Source organism: Patiria miniata, unplaced genomic scaffold (assembly GCF_015706575.1).
Source record: "Patiria miniata isolate m_02_andy unplaced genomic scaffold, ASM1570657v1 HiC_scaffold_3, whole genome shotgun sequence".
Taxonomy (NCBI): Eukaryota; Metazoa; Echinodermata; class Asteroidea; order Valvatida; family Asterinidae; genus Patiria; species Patiria miniata.
Genome location: NW_024037069.1, coordinates 5051555 through 5079166, shown reverse-complemented (window position 1 = coordinate 5079166; position 27612 = coordinate 5051555). Strand labels below are relative to the sequence as shown.

The 27612-nt window shown below is 40.5% G+C and overlaps 1 protein-coding gene across 1 annotated transcript in view; it reads left to right on the top strand.

The window, feature by feature from the left end:
* Positions 1 to 740: 740 nt before the first annotated feature.
* The window catches only part of LOC119738333 (synaptotagmin-4-like), a 46071-nt gene continuing 19199 nt past the window's right edge, over positions 741 to 27612 (top strand). Inside the window, exon 1 of the mRNA XM_038213182.1 lies at positions 741 to 798. Coding sequence (XP_038069110.1) covers positions 741 to 798 — 58 coding nt within the window. The remainder of the gene's footprint in view (positions 799 to 27612) is intronic.

Below are 27612 nucleotides of genomic sequence, written 5' to 3'. Positions count from 1 at the left end.
TCACAATATATAGAGGGCGATATACATTTATTTACTTTCAGCGAAATTTAATCGTGCAATCATCTGCATGAACTTCTGTTTTTGTTTTTTTTTGGTGCTAAATCTTTCTCCGAATTGATAAATTTTACAATAATTGATTTTCATTTTTTTACAGGAGAGAAAGCTGGTTCTCTGAATCAGAAAACAAAAATAATTGTATCGACAGTTTCTCGAGAGAAAAAAAAAACTGTGGTGGTGGACCGATTCTGGCTGTTCCAGAAGTTGAAGAACGCCCCCAATCGACTCGTCACGTCTAATTAGACTGATCGAACGCGAGGCAGCGCCGATTCCCAGTAGACCGCCGCAGTGCATGCTCTTACACGAAATTGCATTAGGAGGACCCATCCACCGGTTGATGCGTGTGGATTCAGGATATACGCTGAGATGTGTGCTCCGCTGCATCATTGACGCAAAGCCAGACAGAGAACAAGAAATTCTCCGTGTAGACACTGCATAATAATCGCATCACCAAAAACCTGATTGTGGCAAAGACAATTTCCACAATCTCGATAATTATGTGAGATTTTTGATGCAGGAGCAAAGAGGACTGATCTGCGTGAAAGAAAAACATCAGATGAGGAGGAAAATTGTCTCGGAGATGCTGATTGTGAACTGACAGCTGGAACAGGGAGGGTTGGTTTTTAGGTTGAATATCGCAGCTCGCGAGTGTGGGCGGTCGACGCTACCGCGTGGCGAGCAACATGGGCATGGGCGACAAAGAAGGATTCGGGGGTGACGATGCTGGACAGAAATATCAACGTGAGTATTGTCTGGCATTAATCCTGTATTGTTCTGTTTTGGTTTTGGTTATAAATTGGCGCCTGTGGGTGTATTGCAGAAATGGCCTTGCACAAGAGAAAAAAATGAATTCATATAGTGGGCGGAATGTATAACTACATTTTATTTACAAAAAAACCATCATTTTCTGATCGAAATGCATGTTTAGATGCATAATTAACAACATCACAAAACATTTTTAAGAAAAGAAAAACGGAAGGTTTGAAAGGACAAAATTCCGAAATAAAAGCACCTTAAAAAAATCACGTCAGTTTTCAAGCAAATTATAAAAAAAAAATTCTTGTTCTCAGTTTCCACAATTCTGATAGGGGGCGGGGCAAATTATTGAAGCAGTGGTCGACGCAGCAATATATAAGCTGTTGTTTTTCATTAAAATATGATTGTAGACAAGCAAGTCCTATTTACCAGGCTTCGAAATTTAAATCATTTTTTGTAGATAGTTCGTTCTGGAATAATACTTTTATAAGAAATGATCTTGATTTTGGCAAACGTCAAAAGAAATCGATATTTGATACAAAAACAAATGTTTTTTTTAAGTAAACCTACAATGAAGAAGGCATGCAAATCGGACAAACCCTTTTTAAATTTTTTTTAAAATAAAATTTAGAGGTGGATGAGTTTTCTAATGAATCGTGTACCTGTCGGCGGCGCAGAGTTTCACTGAATTGGGAAAGGAAAACGGAAAAATTGGAGAAAAAAATCGTTTACTCTTCGAATGTAATGCTACGTGACTTGTGCTATGGTGCGTTGAATACTGGCCTCGAACGTGCACGCTGTTTAAGAATTCAAGATTATAAAAGCTTTTTGCGCGTATAACTTTCCAAAAGTGCCCTTTTCCCACCAATTTTGGAAACTTAAACACGGCATATTTACATTTGAATCATCACTCCCGGTTGAATACCAATTGAATTTAAAATTCAAATTTAGTTTGAAGATTTTTTTCCGCGAGCGGCAAATCTGTTGCAGATTTGCGTCAAAACTCAAAATTGAAAGAATTCTGCGCGCGCAAACTTTGAAATGATGCTTGTCACTGCTCATGCGTGCGCACGTCACATCAATTTTTAAATTCGATTCATAAATCAATTACATATAAATTATGATCGACTCCAATTCCTAAAGCAGAAATGTGGGTCTCATGCCTCATGACTCATCCATAATCATTTCTCTTTGTCCTCCGTTGTTTATAATGTTCCCAGTCGTTCCTGGCAAACAATTGAGGAAAAAAATGACAGATTTGGGTACGATGGTCAAAAGAGAATACCGTTTAGTGGGCCTGGTACGTTCTTTAACTAGAACCACACACCACTCGGGAACAGACAACAGTATTACATGTTGCTCTTCCTTATGTTTACGGTTCCGTGTGAATAGCCAACATTGACAAAATAAGACACATTCATTATAAATCATAGCCGGAAATTATGACTTTGTCATGGATATCGTGCCAAATGTGATTAATATTGTGGGAAGTCATCGCACTTACGATGGAAGTCTTCGCTTTGTGATATTAATTTCTATCTAGTATTACGCATGGTTTGTGGTCGTTGTCAACCATGGCATGGCAGACTATGATTATGAATTTCGTAATGCGTGTAGATCATAACGTCACATTGAGATTCGAGCTATCAGTAATTGCAGTATACGTATTACATCACTGCCCATGGTTTAGCAGAAGCAACTCCGCAACGACCACCCGGACACTGAGCAAATTAATTGCGATGAGTCAACGAATGCGATATTAAAATCACTGCCAAAATCACTGCGTGCGCTCTGCCAACAATTTCCCCGATGAAAATTTAATTCGAAAGAACAACACCAACACACGAAAATTGAAGCCTTTTGTTGACGGCTTTTGGGTGAAATGGTGGAGTGATTTGATTAAGTTGTTGTGTGTCTTTCGGATTTTGTGAATACCTTTGCCCGGGCGGGGAGGAAATTAAATCCGCTTGGCGTCGCTACGTGCAAAATTACAACGCGGATGTAAAAGATAATTCAATCGTTGATTTCGTGGGACGGAGTTCGTTGCCTTTTAGAGTTTTCGTAGGTACGCCGGACCGAGGGCAAAGGTCGACGAGTCTGCGCAGTAGGAGGCGTATCAATGGCGGTTGCTATGCGACGTTCGAGGTTGCGTAATAGAGCATTTTTTTTCTAATCTGAAGACAAACTTCTTTGGTTTATCAAATTAAAAAAGGAAAAAAAAACACGACCTTTGAAATTGAACTCAGAAAAACTGTATAACAACTCAATGCACTGTTTATTAGCTCCGCAAAGGAGGTTATGTTTTCATTGGATTTGGTTAGTTTGTTGGTTGGTTGCCTTTGGTTAGTTAGTTTGTTTGTTGGTTGGTTGGTTTGTCTGTTAACAAGATAACTCAAAAAGTTATGGACGGATTTGCATGAAAATCTTTTTAGGGGTGTTCCTTGGTATACAAGTACAAATCAATTAGATTTTGGAAGTGATTCGGATCTGGGTCTGGATCCAGGATATTTTTTTAAGGGTTCGTCACCATTCAATATGCGAGTATTTGTTTTGGGTGTACTGACAATATGGCGGGAAATTGTTTAACCCGGTGGAGATTTGCGACCTCTGAGTTCTTTCTAGTAGGCCTATAATCGTGTTTAGCTTTCACAATTTTGCAACGCCTTGTAATTTAACACGAAATTTGCAAAGTAGCAAAGTCAACAAAGCCAGATATTTTTTTTTTATGAAAATGGAGAAGACGCTTTTAAATTGACTAGGATGCCTAAAGTTAACTTTTGCCGCAGTTTCCCGCTCAAACTTCTGTAATATCCGGCGAGTAACTCTGTACGCTCCTTCCATCTTGAATTTTTTTTGCATCCTATCATTAACTCAGCCTGAAACACGCAACCCAACGAATTCAATTTCCGGCGTTCACATTTAACATTTTGGCTGATTATTTCGGCCGAGCCGCTCTTTCAATGAGATTCATCACTCGACAAGAATTGCTTTAAGATTTCATGTTGATCATGCATCGCGTTCATGTAAATCGATGTGAATTATGCGCGTTGATGCGTCCTGCTACGCGCATACACAATGAAGCCATGTATGTTCAAAGAAGAACGGTTTTTATGTTCACATGCCCGCGAATGGAATTCGTAGTTCTTAAACGGTACAGAGTGAGTAAAAAAAAACCCGAAACCCAAATGGCAGGACCAATTTTGAATGACGTTTTGCCTGTAGCACTTTCAAAATCTAGGATATGAAAGCCCAGTCATTAAGCTTTCTTTTAGTACAAGAATCATTCAAATCACCCATGTACTTGTCAAGTTAAGGAATTTTGAACACAAACACCGTCTGTCAACGGATAACACAAACAAAGTGTTCTTTCAGCAAAACGAAAACAATTCTCATGGGGATGCATGTGAATTGTTTTCGTTTTGCTGAAAGAACACTTCCTTTTTGTGTGATCCGTGGACAGAACTTTAAAACGGTGTTTGTGTTCAAAATTCCGTAACTTGGAAAGTGCATAAGTGATTTGAATGATTCTAGCACTAAAAAAAAGCTCATTGATTTGGCTTTCATATCCTAGATTTTGAAAGTGCTCCAGATAAAACTTCATTCAAAAATTGGTCTTGCCATTTGGTTTTTTTTTTACTCACCCTGTATGATAAATTTTCTCGTTTCACAATTTGTTGGTTGACTTATCACTTGAGTATGACTTCAAAAATACCAGTTTATTCCTAAATATTTGATTTTAGTTTGTTTTCCACAATGGTTTGTAAATAAAGTGTGACTCTATCGATTATATGGATTGACCTTAACGCTGTGTTAACTTTGCAATGTTTTTGTACGGATTGAACAAGTGCATGAATCTTTCAACTCTAATCAATTAAGTGCCAATAGGTTAACGTCGTTTTACCGTGAGTATTTTTTTTTTTTTTAACTAATCCATACATCTCACTTTAATGTTCAAACAACACCAGTGACTTTCCATGCTAGCTGAAGTTTCTGGTGTGTTTGGCAGTTCCTCTTACACCATACTAACGGGGTTCTCTAACCCAGCACCGTGCAAACACTAGTCCAGCTTCCCGGGCCAACGATCAATTTTCCCCGGTCGATCGCTCCGACGACAGGTGTCAGCCGGCGCGAAAAGCCCGGACATTTTCCAGGCAATTTTTATTTACTCCTTTTTTTCCCATCAAATTGTTCACGGTTCGCGTATGACGCTCGCTTAATATTCACGGTTTCAAATCAAAGATAGAATACATTTTTTTTTCTTTTAAAGTTATGTAGTACTTTTTGTTATTTATAGGGATTGATTTTTGGGGGCGAATGTGTCGCAAGTGACGTACGAAGTTCTTAGATGGTCCTGCCGGCCTTGGAATCTCGGCGCGGGAGGGTGATAAGTTGTTTCTGAAACCGTGAATTAATCGGGGGAAAAGCTGACGGGGCGAGAGGATTTATTGCAATTAAATTTCGATTTCGCGGAGCTTGGGATGAAGGAATTAATTTGAATCTATGGAGGCCTACGTGGTACTTTGAACATTTTGTGTGGTATAATTATGTCGAAGAACATAAATATCATTGTGTTTGCAAGAAAAATAAGTAATTGTCTAAATCTATAAAAAACGATCATGATGTTGGTCAAACTTTGATGTTTTCCATCTGCTTTGATTATATGCACCTCCGTAAAGTCAAGTATTCATGCCGTAAAATCGAACAAAGTAGCGTTAACTGTTTATTACACAGGTAAATTTTGTCCAAAATGTTAAGCTTCTGGGCCCAATTTTGAGGAACTGATTGTTAATTTGTGTGCGAAAAAAAAATTGAATGGAATTGGACAATCGATTTTAAAGAGCTTTAAGTTTAACAAATGCATGTTCGTACTTTTCATTTTGAATTTCAACCCACAGATACCTATTCTATGTAATAATGCGAAACCATGGTCTGTAACATTTGAGCAGATTCGCTGATTAATTATGCAAGACAACCGCATCTTGACCTCTAGATTTTGACCAATCAGCGAGCGTTTTCTGTATCGGGTCTTCGGTCATTCACAGTTGTCGCGTCATAGACATGGCTAAAAAAAACCTAGACACAGCAACAAAGGCTGTGGTCGCGCGCTCTGTATTACGTTACGCGATATGTGCCCAGCTGTTGTTGTATTACAAAACACTGCATTCGAATTGACCAATCACAGTTTTAGTCCTGATTTGGGAATGAAATGACGTCACGATTTAATTAAGTCGACTCCGATTGGCTGAGGCGCGAGATCGCATAAATCTGCATATCAGACGTTATACAGGAGACTTGGCTCCGTGGATAACGGGTGATACTCAGCCTAACAGATACCCTGTCCACCAAACTATTAAAGTATTTTATAGAAATGATCAGAAAGATATACGCCATATAAATGTATCCCCCTCCTCGGCCCCCGCTGAAATTTCAAGACGCAATTTACCAACAATCTCATTTCAAACCTAACACCTAGCGTGTGATATCTACGTGCACGAGTCGTGCTCAGTCCCTCCGTGTGTTCGTTTGTGCGTTGATTTCAACACATTCATCGAAAGAAGAAAATAATAGACAGTAATATGACAACGCGATAAGGCAGTAGGCCTATGCACGGCACTTTTATCTCGCCCACAAATTTATTCGGCATTTTCAATCTGCGTGGAGGCGATAGCGAATGAAAAAAAAAGGATACTGACGTGTTCAAGATAAGACACTAACTTATGGTGGATTTTACCCAATGTGATCTACTACACCATTTTTAAAAACAAGAATGGCACGCCCAGTAAAGCAGCGCAGAACGGATACACTGGAAGTCTTTTTCATGCACATGGCGGACACAATAAGCCTCTGTACTGATGACGTCGGACTGTATTTACATGAGCACTTTCCTATGGAGCCAGTGGGGGCCCACGGTCCACTGAGCACCATAGGAAAGCACACACGTAAACAAAGTGTGGCGTCATCAGTACAGAGGCTTATTGGCTTCTCTTTCTATTTAATGTCATTCGTTTAAAACGCCTTTTGTAGCCCAATTAGGCGCATTCCAGGCCGTAATATCCCTTCAATACGGAATAGCGGCCATATTGGATCCCAAAGCGATGCTCGAACATACAAAACAAAGCCCCTATCCCGGATTATCATGTGGGTTGCATAACTTTTACGTAGCAGCCCAGTTGAGTAAAGTAGACATTTACCAGTACAGCCTCTCTTTAAACCAAGCATGCATAAGAAGCGCCCATGCAATGCGAATTCAATATCGCGGCCTAGTTTAAGAATACAACGAAAGACGGACAGATTTCAACTAGGCTCTTAAAATTCTGGGTTCGGCGCCTCGAGGCGATTCAGTGTAGACATAAACCGTGACAAAACTGCGTGGAATATTAAACAGGTTTTCTAGTTCAACCGACGCTGGTTTTCCGTTCCTGACAAAATAAATACCAAGAAGGGTTTTGAAATTGAATCGGGTGGTTTAAAAAAAAAGAACGAGTTTGTTTTTTGCATGCTGTTATTGGAACGAGAATAACTAAGTTATTTTCATGTTTTGTTGTGCCTATTCCAGATAGATGATCGGTGTTGTCAAGCCTTGGTGAAAAGCGCGCACAGCAATTTGTTAAGCACGAACAATATTTGCTCAACCAAAATAGGTTACCAGCTAAAATGCCATGCAGTGCTAACCGCTTGTGACTGGTCCCCGACGAAATTTTGCTTATGGTTGCAGACCGGTATATGGATTACCTTGGACTTTAGTGATAATTACGCGCACTTCCCAAAATTATTAAAAATACCCACAACTCTTCAAGATATTTGAGACACACATCAAATTAAAGCTTATTTCATCATCTTTCATTTCCTGTTCGATTTTATGGGGGTTAACCATTGACTTGTGGGAGAAAATTCCATCCAAAGATCACCCTACACTCTAAAAACAAGTTAGTCAAAATATTGACTGGTCTTCCTAGACTAGGAATTTAGTTAAACATGCGAAGTTTCATACTATGATTAGAAAAAGTAGTTAGATTTGACTCCAATTTTAGTCATTTGCATTATTTTTTCAATACTGAGTGTAAAAGTAGTCCTTAAGCCCATCGCCATTTAGAAGAAGGAAGCCTATTTAGGCCTACACTCCATTGGAAATAGAGCCATTTTAGGGCCTGATTTCATCCAAATTTCATAGAAAAAAGGAGCTTGCAGTCCTCTGCACGGCTTCCACCTTTCTTTTTTTACAAATCCTCAAGTTAACAGCCCTAAAAAAAGGATCTAATACCGGAGAACTCGAGGGCATGCAAATCGTGATTTGGCCGGCGGGCGTACGCACTTTCGAGCCTACTTACTGGCCTGCACCCTTAACACGTAAATTCGGCAAGCATTGTTTTCTACCAAGCAGATGTGAAACTAACTAGGTCTTTGAGTCGGCGTTACTTGAAAATAGTTGTTATTTGACGTATTTCTTAAAATATCTCATCAAATGTGCCAATTATCAGACTTCGAAATCAGTGCTAGCTTGCTCGAAGAACCAAACAACTGAAAATAGACAAACAATCGAGGAAAACGACACGAACCCATGGTTGTTTATGCCATAAGGGAAAATAACTGCTAATCAAACTCGACGGTAATTCCCCCCTGGAAAACTGACAATTGCTGTAAATTGAGCGTGGGAGTTCTGCGGGAAAATGTTCACCTCAACGGGTAACTTGTGTCTATATCTGGCTCCCTAGGGATGTAATTTTGATGAGGTTTGGATAAACAAGAGCCAATCGCAGTAACGCCAATTAAGGTGTGTGGGTGATTATTATACACAAAGTGCAGCTACACGCCTCTGTGTACGGCACAGTTCATTTTCGATACTGCTTTTACTTTCATGATAATCTATACAGGGTGAGTTAAAAAAAACCCGAAACCCAAAATTAATGTCGGGACCATTGTTTTAGTGAAGTTATGCATGTAGCACTTTCAGAATATAGGATATGAAAGACCAATTCGTAAGCTTTCTTTTAGTACAAGAATCATTCAAATCACTTGTGTACTTTTCAAGTTACGGAATTTTAAACACAACCACCGTTTTAAAGTTCTGTCCACGGATCACAAAAAAACGGTGTGCGTGCTTTCAGCAAAACGAAAACAATTCACACACATCCCTATTTGATTTGTTTTTGTTTTGCTGAAAGAACACTTACCGTACCTTGTTTGTGATCCGTGGATGGACAGAACTTTAAAACGGTGGTTGTGTTTAAAATTCCGTAACTTGAAAATTTCATGAGTAATTTAAATGATTCTTTTACTAAAAGAAAGCTTATGAATTGGGCTTTCATATCCTAGATTCTGAAAGTGCTACAGGCATAACCTCACTAAAACAATGGTCCCGACATTTGGGTTTCGGGTTTTTTTACTCACCCTGTTCCGAACGTGGGCCGAGTTGGCCCGTCATACTGCGATGGCGTGACATCATTAAAGAAAATCGGTTGCGAAGAGCCCGTTCGCGCCTCTTCGGAACAAAGAGTTTTTGGTTACATAAATTAGCGGGTGAATTAGAATCGATCGGGGTGGGGGTGCTAACGAATGTCCATTTCACTCCCGTGAAATATGGTACAAACCATAAAAACCATGATTTTTGGCATGAACTGGAGATATAACGAATTTATTCTTTGCATTCAGCATATCATTACTTGTGTTTGTACAATCTGTTCGTGTGTTCTTGTGATGTCTTGTTATGTCTAATTGCCTTTGTCTCTATTGTCGTTGTTAAATAGGAAATTCTATATACATGTAATCGGGTTTTTTTACTATTCCTCCATATCAGCCACTACCCTTTTTTTAAAGGTAGCTATCTTGTACATTTTCCGTATCATTATATCTCTGTATAATTCATCCTTGTATTGTGTATTTGCTGCATACACTGCAAAAACTGTAGTGTTAATTTAACACCATTCGGTATCTATATAGGACAACACCAGCAAAATTTAACACCAGATGGTTCTATATAGATACCAATGGTGTAAATTTAACACTGCAGTTTTTGCAGTGTATAGAAATAACTGTCTATTTGAATTGAAGATAGGCATGTCACTGTGTCTAAATTATCAACCTGGTTTACTTTTTCATCGGGTATTTTTTTTCAAGATTACTTGACCCATATAACTGAAAAAAAGTTCTTGACGTTTCCAAGATTGAACTTGCAGGTGTGCGTCATGCGCAGTTTCAGTTTGAGAGCTTTCTATGAAAGGAAAGCATTCTCCTGGCGTTGAGTTGTAAAACGCAAAACCCTTTTATATGCTTCTGAAAATGTAACAGAGGTCCTACTTTAATTGCGAAATAGCTTGCAGAAACAAACTGGAATTGGGATCGGTTCGGCCGATATGCCGTCAAAACATTCCGGCAGGCAAAGCCAAATTGCATTGGGCATAGACCCGGATATTAAAAAAAATGAGGGAATGTGAGGCGGGCCATACCTCCATTCTATGGCAGGGAGATTGTATCAAAATATGAAATTAGCCACACGTTCATTAACATTTGATCTCAGCTCTGATAGAAGAGCACTACGTCTGAGGGTTATAGCTTTAAGGAATCGCAGGGAATGGAGGGAATGTAAGGCGGGCCATACCTCGATTCTATGTGAGGGAGATTGTATCAAAATATGAAATTAGCCAGATTCATTAAAATTTGATCTGAGCTCTGATAAAAAGCACTACGTCTAAGGGTTAGCTTTAAGGAATCGCAGGGAATGGAGGGAATGTGAGGCGGGCCATACCTTGATTCTATGGGAGGGAGATTGTATCAAAATATGAAATTAGCCAGATTCATTAAAATTTAATCTGAGCTCTGATAAAAGTGCATTACGTATAAGACTTTAGCTTTAAGGAATCGCAATGGCAAAGGGTAGATATCTCAGTGCTTGATCGAGACACAAAAATGTCCTGGTTAATTTTTGACCTAACTGTGTGATCGTCGTTCAAAACCCCGTCAAAAATAGTATCCTGCCTAAACATTTGCCCATCAATATTGCATTTCTAATTTCCGTCGGCTACTGTTGACTTTTCTATACCAAGCTGTCACTTTCGATGAAGATTTTGACGCATGGTTATATAAATTGCTCTATTGGGCTGAGATGATATTTGCTTTAATCAATGAGGTTCCATTAACAGCTACAGTTTTAACGTGTTATGCTCTTCGTTAGATTAATATTTGTTTTTTTCGTCGAGCTGTCAGTTACTAGTGGTTCGGGTTTTGATTTCAGTGGGAAATATGAAACAGGTTTCTCATCTAGAGTCAGCGTTTGTTTAAAGTGTCGATTTGCCCGGCTTGCTGGCGCTGTGAAGTTTGAACTGGCTTGTTTGAACTGGCTTTCAGTGATTTTGTCGGTCGGTGGTCTGTCGGTCAGTTGGATCGCTAGTTGGTCGGTGACGACTGGCTTGTCGGTCGGTTGATTATGGATCTGTTGTCCGGTCGGCTATCAGTGGTTAGTCGGTTGTCGATCAATCTATCGGTTGTTGGTCGGTTCGGTCGGCTTGTCGGTCGGCTTGTCGGTCGGCTTGTCGATCGGGCGGTAGGCTTCGGTATCCCGTCAGTTTGTTATAAGTGGTCAGCTGGGTGCTTATCAATCGATCGATTGTTGGTCGATAAGAGGGTTCGGTATTTGTCGGTGGGTACCCTCGGTTTGTCGGTGTTGTCGGTTATAGTAAAGTAGATATAATAAAGTTGGAATTGGTCGTCATTTGGTCGGTTTTTGAGGTATTTAATTATTCCTCAGTTGTTTGTAGTCGATTGGTCGATCAGTCGGTTTGGTAGATAAGTTGGTTCATGCAGCGTGCTATTATAAGACATACTTAGTTTGTATACAGATCTGACTTGTCGGTTTTTGATGTTGTTGAGAAATTAACCTTCCGAATGTTAGTTATCCGGTTGTTGTTCAGCTTGTTGTAGTTGGTAAGTTGGGCGGTTGTAAGTCGGTATAATACCCGATCGTTGCTGAGGCGTACACGCCAGTAAATAGGCCACAAAGCCTTCCGCTGAGCTCATGAATAAAAGTTACAAACTCAAATTATTTTATATTACGGAGTTCTGAGAACCACTGAATTGGTGAATTGAAGAGATATGGCAATGAACCTCTGGCCCGGACTTGGGGCTTCCACGTCTGAGCATTTTGGATGCAATCGGGCCCGGAAGTGGCACTATAATAGCCATGTTGTGGAGGGATCCTTTTTCAAAATTGCCACTTTTTCAGCTGGGAAAATATCATTTGGTGAGAATTTCTCGAAAAGTCAATGGTCAACCCACCGCAAATTGAAAAGAAAATGATAGATGACATGTTGATCATCATTTTTCTGTGCAGCCTGAACACCTGTGAGAGTTTGAGTATGTTTAAAAGAATGTTTAAGTTTAGGGATTTATCACTGGTGGCTATGTACATTTTTCATGGGGTGTAGGCTACCCTGAGGTTTTTACGATGTCAGTCGGGTGATTGAGTTGGTAGCTGTAGGTCATTGAATCAGTTGATTGGTCGGCTTGTCTGTTTACACTATGCTCTGCTGACGCAGGTCATCGACCACTCTATCAATCAATCTTTCATATCGTGACTGCCTTTTGGCCCCTGAACCATTTACTATACTTAACCTGCCAACATTAACAATCATTACGATTGGAAGTGCTTTCAAATTAATTAAAATTCTTGCGGCCATGATATCACACTGCTTCATTAGTCTCAGACTCAAGCCGTTTGGTCTGTTTCAGCAACTGGCTCACGCGCACGACCACAGCGCCTCGAGAAATCCATCAATGCATCACAAACTCAACTAAAGAGGATCCACCCTCTGAAATTATACCCCATGCCACGCCTCTTGTAAGCCATCTTCTGGACCCCTCTCCCCGATATTAAGACTCCTTCCCGACGGGTCTACAGGTATTCATTACCAATCCATTAGCGGTCAGTTTGCGGAGAAGAGACGGTTCGAGTTCGGGGGAAAGAAGATTGAAACATGAGCTGCTCTTGGAGAAAGGATGATGTGCTTGGGGACTGCAGCGGAGTAAAATATCGAGGAGTTTGTAAAACATGAATGGTTATACAAAGTGTTAATAATGAATTTCCGCAGTAGACGTTTCCTAAAATCCCTCCGGCAGACATTGAATGAGACAGAAAATTTGACAGTTGACTATCATTAGAGGTTGTTGAGGATGTTCTCAATAATTACTCATAAGATGGAATTTGCGTCGGGTGATGTAAATTCAATATTAGGTTCTGTCAAACCCTTCACCGTATTTGATAAGCACTGTATTCTCAGTGTCGTCCCGAGTGATTGTGAGGAAAAAAATCACTCGGGTGGGACTCGAACCCACGACCTCCTGCTTTCTAGTGCAGACATCTTACCACTCGACTGACGAGCTTGCGGGGTCAGCTGGCTGGTTCGAGTCCCACCCGAGTGATTTTTTTTCTCACATTCACTCGAGACAACAATACAGTGTTTATAAAAAAAAGGCAAAATCTAATATTGAATTCTCAAATTATTGTCCCTCAAAATGCAGGCTGGTATTGGACACTTACTTGTTTACATTTTGGTAGCAGTGGACGATTACAACTTGAAACTCTCGATATTTTTTGTTCTTAAAAGGCCCGGTCTGTATAGGCGCCCTCTTCTGGTTTCTTTAAGCCTTTAAGCATTTTCTTCTGGATGCCTATTAGCCCAAAATGAATATCAAAGGTTTCAGTTGAAACTATTTTAGGAACTGCTTTGATGGAGCCATTCTAAGTAATCATTTCGAAGAGAAGGATTTTCTCGGCCTTTCGGTGACTCCGTCATTTAAAATCGTTACGTGTGCACGGACAGCGCTCATCTTGGAAGGTATAACGAGTACCGCAATACTGCGCGCACTGATACCCATGCGCCAGAAATTACCAAAATCAAAATGGCGGCGGTCGATATGACGTCACACGGAAATCTGAGGTGAACGTTCCTAAGGTAGCGTGAGCACTTGTTTTTTCTGAACCCCTTTGTGCAATTACTGGTATATTCTTTCGTTTTAAGGCAAACAAGTGCCTAAATCACGAATCTCGTAAAAAAAAAATTGCGATTTTTCTTAGAGCAACAAACACACATTCTCCTCAAATTTTTAACTGAATTAAAGAATGCATTAATTCCACGCTCTTGAGTGCTTCTTTCTTACTGACGCTGAGGGACGTGTTTCCGTCTTTCAAAGAAAATCCCACCGTAATGCTTTAATTCCGTTAAATCCGGAGATAAAGGAGTTGTTGTCAGTCCGTTGGATGCGTCTTACAGAATATGCATAATTTATCTTTTTGTGAGCTTGACTGCGTGCATTGATTATATGTATATAGTATTATTTTGTTAGTAACTAGCGTGCCGTGCTAGCTGGGTGGAGTCATGATGTTTACTTTGACCTCAATTTGCATGTTGACCCCAAGTGGGCGTGGTAAGCATTTGTGAAGCAATGTTGTCACATTTTTCATCATCAACGTTATGTTTTGCGCAATAGCGATACGATTTGCAGTGTTTTCATCTAGATAATGTTATAATATGTAGGCCTAGGTATATTCAAAGTTTGGAAGAAACAAATTTGCCAAAAACGCAAAACAAAACAAATGATATTCTTCAAACATCAAATGAAATAAGGCTATCAGTAAGATGTACAGCGGAGGCGTTTCTTGAGCATAGTTTTCTTCAAACACCAAATGAAATAAGGCTATCAATAAGACGTACAACGGAGGCGATTCGAGAGCATAGTTTCTTCAAACATCAAATGAAATAAGATTATCAATAAGATGAACAACGGAGGCGTTTCTTGAGCATAGTTTTCATCAAACACCAAATGAAATAAGACTATCAATAAGATGCACAACGGAGGCGATTCGAGAGCATACTTTTCTTCAAACACCAAATGAAATAAGACTATCAATAAGATGAACAGCGAAGGCGATTCGTGAGCATAGTTTTCACAAACTTCAAATGAAATAAGACTTTCAATAATATGTACAACAGAGGCGATTCGGGAGCATACTTTTCTTCAAACACCAAATGAAATAAGGCTATCAGTAAGATGTACAGGGGAGGCGTTTCGTGAGCATAGTTTTCACAAACTTCAAATGAAATAAGACTATCAATAAGATGTTCAACGAAGGCGATTCGTGAGCATAGTTTTCTTCAAACATCAAATGAAATAAGACTATCAATAAGATGTACAATGGAGGCGATTCGTGGGCAAAGTTTTCTTCAAACATGAAATGAAATAAGACTATCAATAACATGTACGTGGAAGGCAATTCGTGAGCATAGTTTTCTTTATTTTGTAAAATTTCGCGGGAGAGATTCCCGCCAAAATCATGATCATTTATATCGTCAGTCTTTCAGTTCTGCTCCGAATCCCGCAGTGCGCATCCATATACCCTAGCTTCCTATCCACGGCCGCACACTTCCTGTGTCCACCTTGCGTCAGTATTCCTGCTCCCGGTTGCCATGGTTACACCTGCATAAAAAAAAATCCACGAAATGATATCTCGCGTGAGTGCACTTTACCATTTTCGGCGCGCCATCGACGTGTAATATTCCACATGCTTGGGGATAAACCAGTGTATCAACTACGTGGGCACGCAAAGCTACAAAGCATCGGCGAGGCTTTGGTGAAACTAAACCGATTACAAGACTACAGAGTGAAGATGCCTTGAAATTATTCATTGGATTTTGATTTATTGTACATTTTTTTTATGTTAAACATGAAGGGCTATTTTGCAACCCTAGGGCAGGCGGCAGATCTGCTTTTAGGAATCGCACAGTTTCTCTACTTCATTGTAATGTTACGGGAACGTGGATACCAAGAGCATTGGTTTTCACTCCTTGTTTGCTAGATTTTATTTATTCTTCCCTAATTTGAAAAGTCCTTCCATGTCTTCCACTTATGTCAAGCATTTGTCTTATAGTATAACAAGGTTGAAAAATGACGCCACTGAACACTTTCATTGTCCGTATTTTCATGGACCTGCCCGAACAACCATATTGATTAAATTGATAAGAAAAATAACTACTAAAGAAAATCTTGGCGCACTCCCTATCACTCATGATTATAAGATTGCATAATTATTATGGATTGTTTCAAGGTAAAGATTCGTCAAATCTGAAGATAAAGTTGCCACATCTTTTCCGTGTGGTGTACAAATTATCGTCTCAAAGTCGGTGCAGAACTCAACTTTAGCTTTCAATTTTCTAAGGATGGGCGTCCACTTGTATATCCTCTTCGTAACTATTAAACGTCCTAAGCGCAGGTCACTGTTGACGTCATTAGACGACGATAATTTGCATTTACATAACATTGTTTTGAAAGCCGTCTTGTTCACTCATATCACTTTACAAGAAAAACCGAGCAGTGCTAGTGCTATATTTAAACCGGAAGGTATATTAACATTGATTATCTGCCAAAAATAGGCAGGCGCGGATCCGGTTGGGGGGGGGGGGGAGGGGTTTGGAGGTCAAACTCCCCCTGCTCTGTCAATTTTTTTCCATAGAAATTCATAAGAAAAATGCGAACCCACCCATGCTCTGACACCCAAAAATTGTTTACTGGTAAAAATGTCCGTCTTTGCACAAGATACGGACAGAGCCAGCTTGGTTAGGGGGTATATGTACGCTATTCTGTGATATAGTGTTGATAATCGACGGATTTGAACAGCGCCCCCATTGAAAGTACTGGACGGAGCCCCCCCCCCCCCCCCCCTAGTGTCCGGAGGAAAACCCTGTCTACATTTCATGTTTTTTTTGCCGATGAACCCCCCCCCCCCCCGCTAAAATTCCTGGATCCGTTGGGTCCGCCCCTGATAGGGTTACCATTATGTTCCGACACCGACTGCTCATTTTCCCCTCCCTGACCCTGACTCTAAACGGACTAACACAATCTTATGTTCGGGTTGTCGGAACATAAGGGTGTCGGAACATACAACAGTCACCAGAATTATATATTAAACAACATGCACCTCCATTTCATCGCGCCATCGATGTAAATTTACTGCTTTCAGAAAAGATGTCCTGAGTTTTCGGGTGAATTGGTTGGTCATTTCTATTTATAAATTGCGTGATATGAAGTCGAATATTCTATTGCTGCGGAAGGGCAGTCTTTTTCATTGTTCTAGGAGTGCGAGTGACTGAAATAACCGAGGTGCTTGAACGCTTGCCCGTCGCTCAGTGAGACAGAATTAAACGGGAAGGCGACGCGTTGGGGCAGGTGGGCTCCTCGCTACAGATGGATCGATGAACGGAAAACTGGTTGGATAAAATATATCAAATTAGATGTCACGGGAGCTGCTGCGCGAATGAAACGAATTGCCTACCGTCGAATCGCTCAGAAACACGGCGCGGCTTGCTCGATTGTCATGGTCGAAAATGACCTTTTTGTACAAATCAATCTGGCATTTTCAGTCAAAAGTAATTTCTTTCATTCTAGAAGTCATTAAAACTTTCCAATTTTGGAAGCGTGCGTAATATGATATTACTCAACTGTATATGATTTCGTTTCCTCGGTAGTTATATTTAGCATGGTACTGATATTTTTTACTTCATTTTTATTTTAAGCCTCTTTATCTTTCTTTCTTTTTTGGCGGGTTTTATCAAATCTTTCTGTTGTGAAAAAACGTACCGTAATAATAAACCATGCTGCACACAGATGTAGATTTAACATCAAATTCTGCCCCCTCATTGAGTGGATAGTTCAACGCGTAACACAATTCTCAGATAACCTTTCCTCAAAATGTCAGCGCGTCCTTACACTAAAAAGGTCAGGCATCTACGTTGCTCGAAGTCGCCTTACAAAGGTTAACCTTACTTTATTACAATTACAAACGGAGATCAGGTGGCATTGCATCCATTAAAAACAAATGAAACAATACAATCATAACTTGTTTCCAAAAGAATAAAAATGGCAACCCTTATTTTGGGTTTTTACATTTTCCGACTTTGCTTCAAATTTCAGTGTCTCAAATTTGTCTCTTTTCTTAAATTAGTAATGCACACACACAAAAACACCTTTACACAATAATTACGCACCATTTCAACTATTCTTGTTTTTTTAAATTTTAAAATGCCCACCGGTTACAGTTAAAGTTTTAGCTAAATTTTGGGTTATTTTTAGTCTGCCAGGAGCTTCTACATGTCACTTGGTCGTCGGGGGGTCTGTCTGTCTATCTGTCTGTCTGTCTGGCTGTCTGTCTGTCTGTCTGTCCCCGAAATTTGGTCAAAAATATTTGACCATATGCCATGCCGTGGTCACATAATGCACTCTTGCCGAAAGTTTTCGGAAGACCGGTGTCATATGAAAATCGGACTCCTATGAAACTCCTTTTCCTTATTATTGGTTAATCCCTCGCACGTGACAGGTCACTCTCCCATATGTGATCCTAAAAATAGCATCTTATCGTACTGACGCATGCGCAATAAGTCCATATTTCATCGAGTGGGATATTCACGCTAAACTGGCTTTGTTTCGAACGATGCGCATGCGCGTCTATTTTGCATATGAAGTGAAACATTCCCAAACCGGGCCAGAGCTTATTGTGCACTCGCGCGGTTTTTATATTTGGCGTTCGACAGGTTTCCTGAAAAGTTCTATTGATCCGCCAACATTAGCTCTTTGGAAAGGCTTGGGAATTTCAGAGCATACCTCGATATCCGAAACCATTTTCAATCTGAAAGTTGATATCTGTTTGTTCAGGATCTCTAGCCATATCAAGTTTCACAATTATCACAAAGTGCATGGCCAGCTCGCTACATTTACTGAAATCATCTTCATGTTACCTGCCCTTCCTTTCTTTCCCTATAAAGGGATGGGAAATTGGAAATCTGATACGGCGTTTTCTGAATTTGACAAGCCATAAACAAAATCAACAATGGCGCCACTTGTCGCCTTGCACTGCGTTATTCGTCGCTGTATCTGTCAGTTCGTCTCAGTGTCTGTGTGTGTGTGTCTATAGCCATATTTTTTAAAACTCAATATAGTTCATTTTGTTTAAATTTCAAATAACTTAAAGTTGCCATATACATATTTTCTTTCAAGATATTTATTTTCTTTTCCGAACGAAATTTAAAGGAATGTTATGTCCTGTCATAAATAAATTCGGTTGTTTTTGCAGGCATTTTTACAGTTGTAACAAGTGGTTTCAAATGGCGCGCTCCAGTTCAGAAATTGCGCACACGATTCAGAACGAGTTAGGAGCGTCCCGCTCTTCAATCAAAAGTTGAAATTGATTAATTGATTACTTGTCGTGGGCCGGTTTTTTTGTGTGCGATGTCTCATTGGAAAGCTCATAACTAATGTAATGCTAGAACATTATCACTACAATTTGAAAACCTATTTTTCAAGGTGCCACACCCCAAAAGAACGTATTCACCAACTTTAAAACTTTTAAAATAACTTCAGAAATACTAATAAATAACTGAAGAACTGGTTGACCGTAACGAAAAGAACTGGACCGAAATTCTAAACACTGCACCAAAATTGGTTTCCCAAAAGCAAACCAAACAAAAGAAGCCACTATACGAACGACAAAATGTCTGAAATTTCTTCATTTGGATAAAAATATCTGATATTCCGCTTATGGTTTGAAGACATTTTTGTCTTTAACTAGATGTTTAACATTTTGTGGAACTCATAGAGAGTGAAGTCGACAGGCATAGTTTGGATAAACGCCTGCAATCTCGCTAAATCAATCATTTTAAATCAATCTTTACAATCGTTCACTGCTTGCTGTTTTGTTACTCACCGTCATCTCCCCACTATTTCTCACCCCTTCTCTGACCACATTTATCACTGTGTTTCTCTCTAATTCTCTTAGTCTATCCATTCCCGTCTACGTTTCCTTACCGGGCGCCCAAATAATAAATGGCCACGATCTTAAAATTCATAGACCTCCTGCTGATCGATGTGTTCTAGCCATATAAATAACCTATTAGTGTAGTCATCATGGCGATTAATTTAGCTAGCTACGAAGTAAATTACATTTCGTGACCTGTAGCAACTTGTCGATAATTAATTGCATTAAGCATTTGCATTATCCATTGATAATTATAAGGCAGTGTTCCAAAATCTACTTTAATTGAATGCTTGTTTTGTATATCTATTTTTAGCTGAGGGATAGCAGCTCAACAAATCATCATGTCTCTCCGTTAGTCCGTTAGTTAGTTGGTTAGTTAGTTGGTTGGTTAGTTATATAGTTAGTTAGTAGGAAACGTTCACATTGTATATTGCTCCTACATATTTTGACCGATTTCAAAATTACAAAATTACAAACGGCACCAAAAAAATCTTAAATTACTCAGACGAATTCCACACAAACCAATATGTTAATCACGGTATCTTCGCAATGTGATCCGATTTCATTCGAGGACGGAGCACAGCGGACATTAATGCTCCCAACCCGTCGCGACATAACGAAACATAAATCATTGAGCCCTGCATCAAATTTTTCCCGGACCTGAGCCTCGCAAAATGTCTCCCGATCCCTAAAACCCTTTCCTCTGTACACACACGAGGAGTAATTTGATAGAAACAAAGTCGGCGGGGCGATGAAGCAAGGCTTGCCGGCTTCGTGCGCGCTTACAGCCCCGTTGCCCTCCGGCCCTGATAGGCTAAATTGGAGAGACTGTTTTACTCCTGGAAAACCCTTTTATCTTTCGATTTAAATTTACCAACTCGGCGTCTGAAGAAGCCTGTTTACAATTTGTTTTCTTCGAGAGTTTAGAGATACAAGTGGTTTCAGTTTTTACATGGGTGAAAAGAACAGAAAATGCCACGCAGAGCTAAAGTTCAAATATTTAAACAAAACTCAAAGCCGAACCACGATGACGTTTTAATATTTCAAGTTCGTTAAAATGATAAAAGAATTCAACAAATTCATCACTCACTGCCGAAAACAACACAACAAATTAATCCCATCTCGTGATGTCTATTTTCCCACCATAGTCTTCTTTATTTCACGGCTTATTTATATTTATTCATTTATATTTATCATTTTATTTCGCTTTTAAAGAACACAATATAAAACACAGCGCATTCATAATTCACATGAATTTGGTTACCACACGACATAAATATTTTAAACTGTTTATTATCCTGAACAAATGCCCTGTAATTATCTCCACTAAGGAGGTTATGTTTTCATCGGCGTTATAGTTTGTTGGTTGATTGATTGGTTGGTTTGTCTGTTGACAAGGTAACTGAAAGAGTTATGGACAGATTTGCATGAAAACATTGTTAGGAGTGGTCCTTGGCACAAGTACAAATCGATTAGATTTTGGAAGTGATCCGGATCTGGGTCTGGATCCAGGATTTTTTTGTTAAGGATTCTTCACCATTTATGCGAGTATTTCTTTGGGTGTAATAACAATATGGCGGGGAAGTGTTTAGCCTTGGCGGAGGTTTGCGCTCTCTGAGTGCTTTCTACTTTTTAAATTAGTTGTGTTTTTTGTAATATAATCTGTTTATATGCATTTTTAACTAATGTCGGTTGTATGTGGAATCCAACGCAATGGTTGCTAATAAATTTAACATACCTTAAAAAAAAAATAACAACATTATACAACCTCATGAATCTTAAAAAAAAAAAAAAATATGCAGACGGTCATTCTACTTTCCTTTACCTTTTGATCACTGTGATTAAGCTTATGTTACGAGATATCAGTCATGATAATGGCGTTGTAATGATGATTGTCAGTAGGCAGACATTATTCTTCTGGGCACATGTGAATGTGACAGTCCAGCAGGTGTATTGCGCGCAGTAATCCGAACCTATCGGATAACCGGTACAGGAATTGTCGAGTAGTCCTCGCGACACGGCCTTCATTATTCAGAAAGGGCACAGCGGCTTACGTTTCCACTTGACACGAAAATAGAAGGCATTCGCGCGAGGCAATAACGTGCGCTGCAGAGCCAGACATTAATGCCAACTGCTCTACCGATGTCGTTTTGTGACACTACCATGTTGACAGCTTTCTTAAAATTAAGACTATTGGCCACATTTTGAGAGAATGTGGCGTTCTAATGACACAATTTTTTTGCAACAGACAGAAGAAATGTCTCGTTTTGAAGCAGGTTTTGGCAGCTTTAGCCCGATTTAAACGTGAAATTTTTTTTTAAAAAAGTGGACATTTTTGAATGAGAGCAACATGTAAACTTACTTTGGAAGCCCAACCTCGTTGGATACGTATGCAAATTAGGAATAGTCTGGTGCCTGGCTGTGCTTTACATCAGCGTTTGCTTTTGTATGCGATGTCTAGGGTAGGAACAGAATCAGTTCGTTGCGATGTCAACCTCGTTCCCAGGGTGTCGAGCAGTACGCTTCCACCACTTCCTGCTCTCTCACCCTGGTATTGGATCGTTGGTATATCCAACATTTGTGGATACGTATGCAAATTAGGAATAGTCTGGTGCCTGCCTGTGCTTTACATCAGCGTTTGTTTTTGTATGCGGTGTCCAGGGTAAAAACAATTCATCGCGACTTGAGTTACAAAAACACGATTTTTTTTTCAAAGTGAAGATGTTTGAATCTTCTCCAGCAATATGCAGCATCACATTATATTATTATAACGTGGACGTGGTTGTTGGAAACCATGTTTTAAAATCGCTTCGTTATAGCAATCCTTTCGTTGAAAACTATCCCATAATAATTGCTTCGGGTATTTTGTTTTAACATTAAGTTGTAGTGATTTCACGTGTAGTGGTTAGCTACTCATGCGTGAATTATTGAGGGGGATTGAGGGAGATTTTCAGATATGTTTGCTTCAAGACAATCGTCTTCGCGCCTGAATTTTGCAGGCGGTTTTTCTTAAGTACACCTGATCAACTCTGTCCCAAGCGACCAGCCTCAGGGAGAGAAACCAAGCCTGATTTGAGAGCTTATTCCGGCGGCGTATTTGGTGAAATTGGGGTCATCAAAATGTATAAGCTCAGTCGGGTTTCAAAGACGATCACCCACTCAAAATTGTAATATTTAGATGTTTCGTTTTCAAGTTGTTTTAAAATCTCAAAGTAGAGTGGATATCAAATAAATGTGTTTCCCCAAAAGCTCATTTGCCTTACAAAAATAAAACCAGGCTACGTGTCTTAGTGCAACTGTGTATTATTCCAATTGATGTGTCGTACAAGTTACAAAAAATAATAAGCACATCAAACATGATATTTGTTATACAATTGCCATAGTTTCTAAAAATGAACAAGCATTACATTCACTGTGTGGACTTCCGAACAAAAGAGGTCCACATAAACCAGGTAGCAGCGACGGTGTGTGGACTTGCCCACGTCCACACAGTGTTTCCCCCTCTCTGGAAAACAGGTTTAGAGGCATTTTGAGGTTAGGTTTATCTGTGGCAAAATGAAGAGAAACACTAAAGGGAATTATAGAAAAATTGGTAAAAGAGTTTTCAAAAGCCATGTAAAATGAGGTTTTTTTCCACAGGTTTTTCTTAACTGCACGAAAACAAAGGAATGTCCACACTACGCATGTAACGTAAACATGTACGTGTTCTACACAACACCCGAGGACAGACATACAAAGGGAGAACAACAGATCATTCCAGTCCTCGGGAGTTGGGTCTTTTGTTCAAAACGGTCCTCTGTAGTAGGTTCGTGTGCTCAGTCTATGGGAGAGTGTTATATTACAAGGACAAAGGGAAACACAAAGAATTGTCCTCGAGAGTATAGTAAAACAAGAGTGATTGTGTGTGTGGGTGTGTGTGTATTTCACAATGAAGCGTTTCAATTTGTACATGTACCTATCATTCAGTAGTTACCCGTGTTTGTCTTGGTTCCATGGCTCCGTATTCCCGCCAGCTCGTTTGTCGGCGCGCTCAGACACCGACGCGTCGTTGATTAGTAACACGTACCACGCGCATGAATGCAGACTGCCACGGTGGGGGATATACGTGCTAAAAATTACCGCTTCGTACGGGACGGGTTCGGGATCGGAAGTGGTATAGGGCTGCTCGATAATGACAAAAATCCTAACAACCATATGAAGCTGGCTCTAAGGCGAACCTGGAATTGCAATATGGTTGCCATTGGCATGCTATACTGTGATTAGCGGTAGCCGTATCACCAATAGACCAAAGACATAATGACGTCACACTTTTTTACATGATCGCTTTCCTATGGAACTGCCAGGAGGGGGCGCCAGTCAATCGTCCCCACCTGGCTCCCATAGGGAAGCCCACATGTAAACAAAGCGTGACGTCATTATGTTTTCAAGGTCTCTTCGGATAGGGCTTAAACTGGGCACACGTAGCATGTACGCCCTCTGTTGAGCTGACTTAGAAAATGGCAGATTGAGATGTAGTCATTGTTGTTTTCCATACGACCACCGTGTATTCGTATGCACGGGAACACCTCAGTTATGGCCGCAACATTATGGCAGCATTCGTTGAAAAGAACTCCCGCCACATTGTCGAGGCTAGATTTAAGGTGTCCCATACGTGCCCTTGAATAGCAGAGCTTTTACATGCTGCACATGATCCTTTGCGTGAATGGGATCATGAGAAAGGTTTTGTTGTTGTCAGTTGCCAAATATCGGATACCGTAATATTTCTCAGCACTTTTTCAGGAAACGCAATTTGAAAATAACAAATTCTCCCGCTGAACTTCAGTTAATGTCACGTATAAAGGTGCCCGGGGAGTTTAAAAAAAACCACCTCTTCATCTTCAGTTGTTTACTCGTGTTTTTCCGTTCTAATGAATTCAATTTTGTGACGAAGATTAACACGTTCCAGTGTCAGGTCCGTTTGCTTTCTATGCACATAGTAATCATGAATCTCCCGATGCCAGCATGCAATGCACGTCAAGGCTACGAAACCTTAGAACGCAGCTAATCTCGAGAGACTTTCGCCAGCGTGTCCGCTCTTTGACAATCCGGATCAGGTCTTGGCCCTTGACTCCTACCAAGCTCTTTCTGACTGCCTGCCATAAGCCTTCTAGTCTGGTCCCCAGGGAGAGGCGAGCCCGTGGAGTTGCATACTAAGAGGTTGAACCGGCACAGTTTTGCACGTTGACAGCGTCTTGGCAGATTCAGCCGAGACTAAAATGAGCATTTGGCTACGGATATCCACGCAACGCGCTAATGGCAATGAGCCAAATCCACTGCCATAAAAATGCAGTCGGATACAGCTTCAAGTAGTTTGTAATCGACCACATGATCCGAGTCCGAGTCCGAGTCCGAGTCCGAGTCCGAGTCCTTCTGTCAGAGCCCGAGTCCCAGTCCGTGTCCGAGTCCGAGAAATCTGAGTCCGAGTCCTCTCGTCAGAGCCCGAGTCCGAGTCCGTGTCCGAGTCCGAAAAAATCTGAGTCCTTCCGTCTGAGTCAGAGAAAATTCCGGGTCCGATTCCTCTCTTCCGAGTCCGAGAAATCCGAGTCCGAGTCCTCACGTCCGAGTCCGAGAAATCCGAGTCCGAGTCCTGCCGTCCGAGTCCACTCCGAGTCCGAGTCCTCCCGTCCGAGTCCAATCCGAGTCCGAGTCCTCCCGTCCGAGTCCAATCCGAGTCCGAGTCCTCCGAGATCTGCTATTCATGTCTGAGATTAAGGCCCTTGTTATTGACAAACATTGGTATAACCGAAACGAACGGAACTAAGTGCCACGTCTGGAGTTGAAACGCTGTACGGAAATACCTTGCTAACCAAACAATGTCGAAACAGCGCGAGTATAAGCCACGTTGAGACTGAGGGTAAATTAATCTACACTTAATTTAGAAACGTTCCCCGTTCACGAGACTGAGAGTTTCTGGCATGTTTATTCAGGTATCGGCGGCACTTGATGTGATGCTTTGACCGGAATGTATTAATGTCAGGGAAACATGACGTGAAGACGGTCGGGAAGCTTGCAGCAATGAGATCGATCCGTCTCTTGCTGTTCGGAATAAGCTGAGTGGAGCTATTTTCATTGTAGGTTAACCGTCGGCATATCCTGTTTGGGTATTTCTGCTCCTCGTAATAGGTCATGTAATGGGCTCTTGTTTTGATTGCCGACAAGACTTTAAGGCATTACTTGTGCACTTTAAATCGACAAAGTGTGCTGATTTTTTAAAACTACATTTAAAGCTAAGTTGTTCAACCCAAATTTTCCCTTAGGTTTTGACGTTATGCGATCAATATAAGATGGACTAAAAGTCCAACAGACGAAGTCGTCGAACATGTCAGACACTTTAATGAGCTGCTGTTTGAAAAGTGACTGTGATACGTCACTAATAATGTGACATCTTTAATCACTAATAATGTGACATCTAATGAGTAGAAAACAATTACAGACCAAACCAAGGTACCACCACCTTTAATAACGACCTTTTTTTATTTTTTATTTTTTACGAATAAGCACAGAAGGGGGCTTCTGTGCTCACTAATACCAAACAAAAGTGCAAAAGATAACACTATGTACAGAAGCAAAGTACAAGGCCCTTAGTACAAGGACTTAAGATGCTTGTTTGCCCTGGAGCAGAAGGCCTTGGTCCCTGATGTAGTAGGGCGACCAACAGTGGAGTCTGGAAGACTGTTCCACACTGGGATGATTGTACATCATGTGGTCGGTCGTACGCAGAGAACTGGATTTTACGGAATTGCCCTAGTAAAAATATACCGTTGAGTACTGGCTTTCCATTTTAAATAAGTTTTATTGAAAAAAAAACTCACAAATTTAATTACTATTTATCAACTTGAAAAATAACCATGCAATATGAAACATTCTTGCGTGTTTTATACGTGTGCAGTAGATTCAGCTTTTTTGTAACATAGTACTATACACGCGTACATGCACTTTACATTTCATGTGGTCTATCCAGAAATCCTCGCTCCCCGACATTTTGTTTAATAACAGTAATTCTCATATTTCCGTTGCCACAAAAATTGAAGTGATTAATTTCTTGCGTCACTGCGGGGGGCGTGGGCGATGTGTGCCGAGGTTACACAGCTACGATCCTGTGCTGTCAAGCTATCGATTACTAGTGTGCGCGCTATCTACAGTAGATAACTGATGAACTACCCTCGTCACCGCCTCATGCCGCGTGGTTTAGATGCGCAAATCGCTCCATTTACGCCAAAGTAAAACAAACTGGGAAGAAGCCTACAATTATTAACATCTGTCCTATATGCTCAGGGGGATAGGTCTTTTAACTGCCATTCTGAAGCAGCATTTAAGGGGGGTGCCACGAAGACCTTTTTGGTAAAACCCTGCGGCCCTTTGCTCATCAAAGCATCTTCCTGGGGCCGTTTTTTGAATGAGCATGCAGGTTGATGAGTGTTCGGACGGGCTTCGATCAGCAAAGATCGTGCGTTGAATAAACATCCAGAGATGCAGAGTTTGAGGAACGGACGGATAGAGAGAGTGTTGCCTTTGAATGAAGTGAATCGATAGAATTTATTTGGTGTTTTTTCCGTTCTTTCTTTAAACTGGTATCTGTGCGTTCATGTCAAAACTCGAGATGTACTAGGGTGAATTTATTGCTTGTGGGTTTGTTAACCTCCAGATAATTTACTTGAAGATGACTATATATTTGTCTTTTTTTTCGTACTGCGTCTTTAAGATCTCAAACTGGGGATGAAAATTAAATGTCATCCCATCTTCCACACAGAAAAAAAATGCTCAAAACCATCGCTCAACAAGGCTCAATCTCTGCATGCGGTAATGAAACAAAGTCTTTCTAAAAATACAGATATGTCTCAATATTCCTGCAACCAAGACATCTTCGACTTGCAAGTCCGCGTTGTTGCCAGTAAATGACGTCACATTGGCGTCATGCATACGTCCTAGCAACGGTTGCCTGGCGAACGGGTTTGCGATATAGCGCA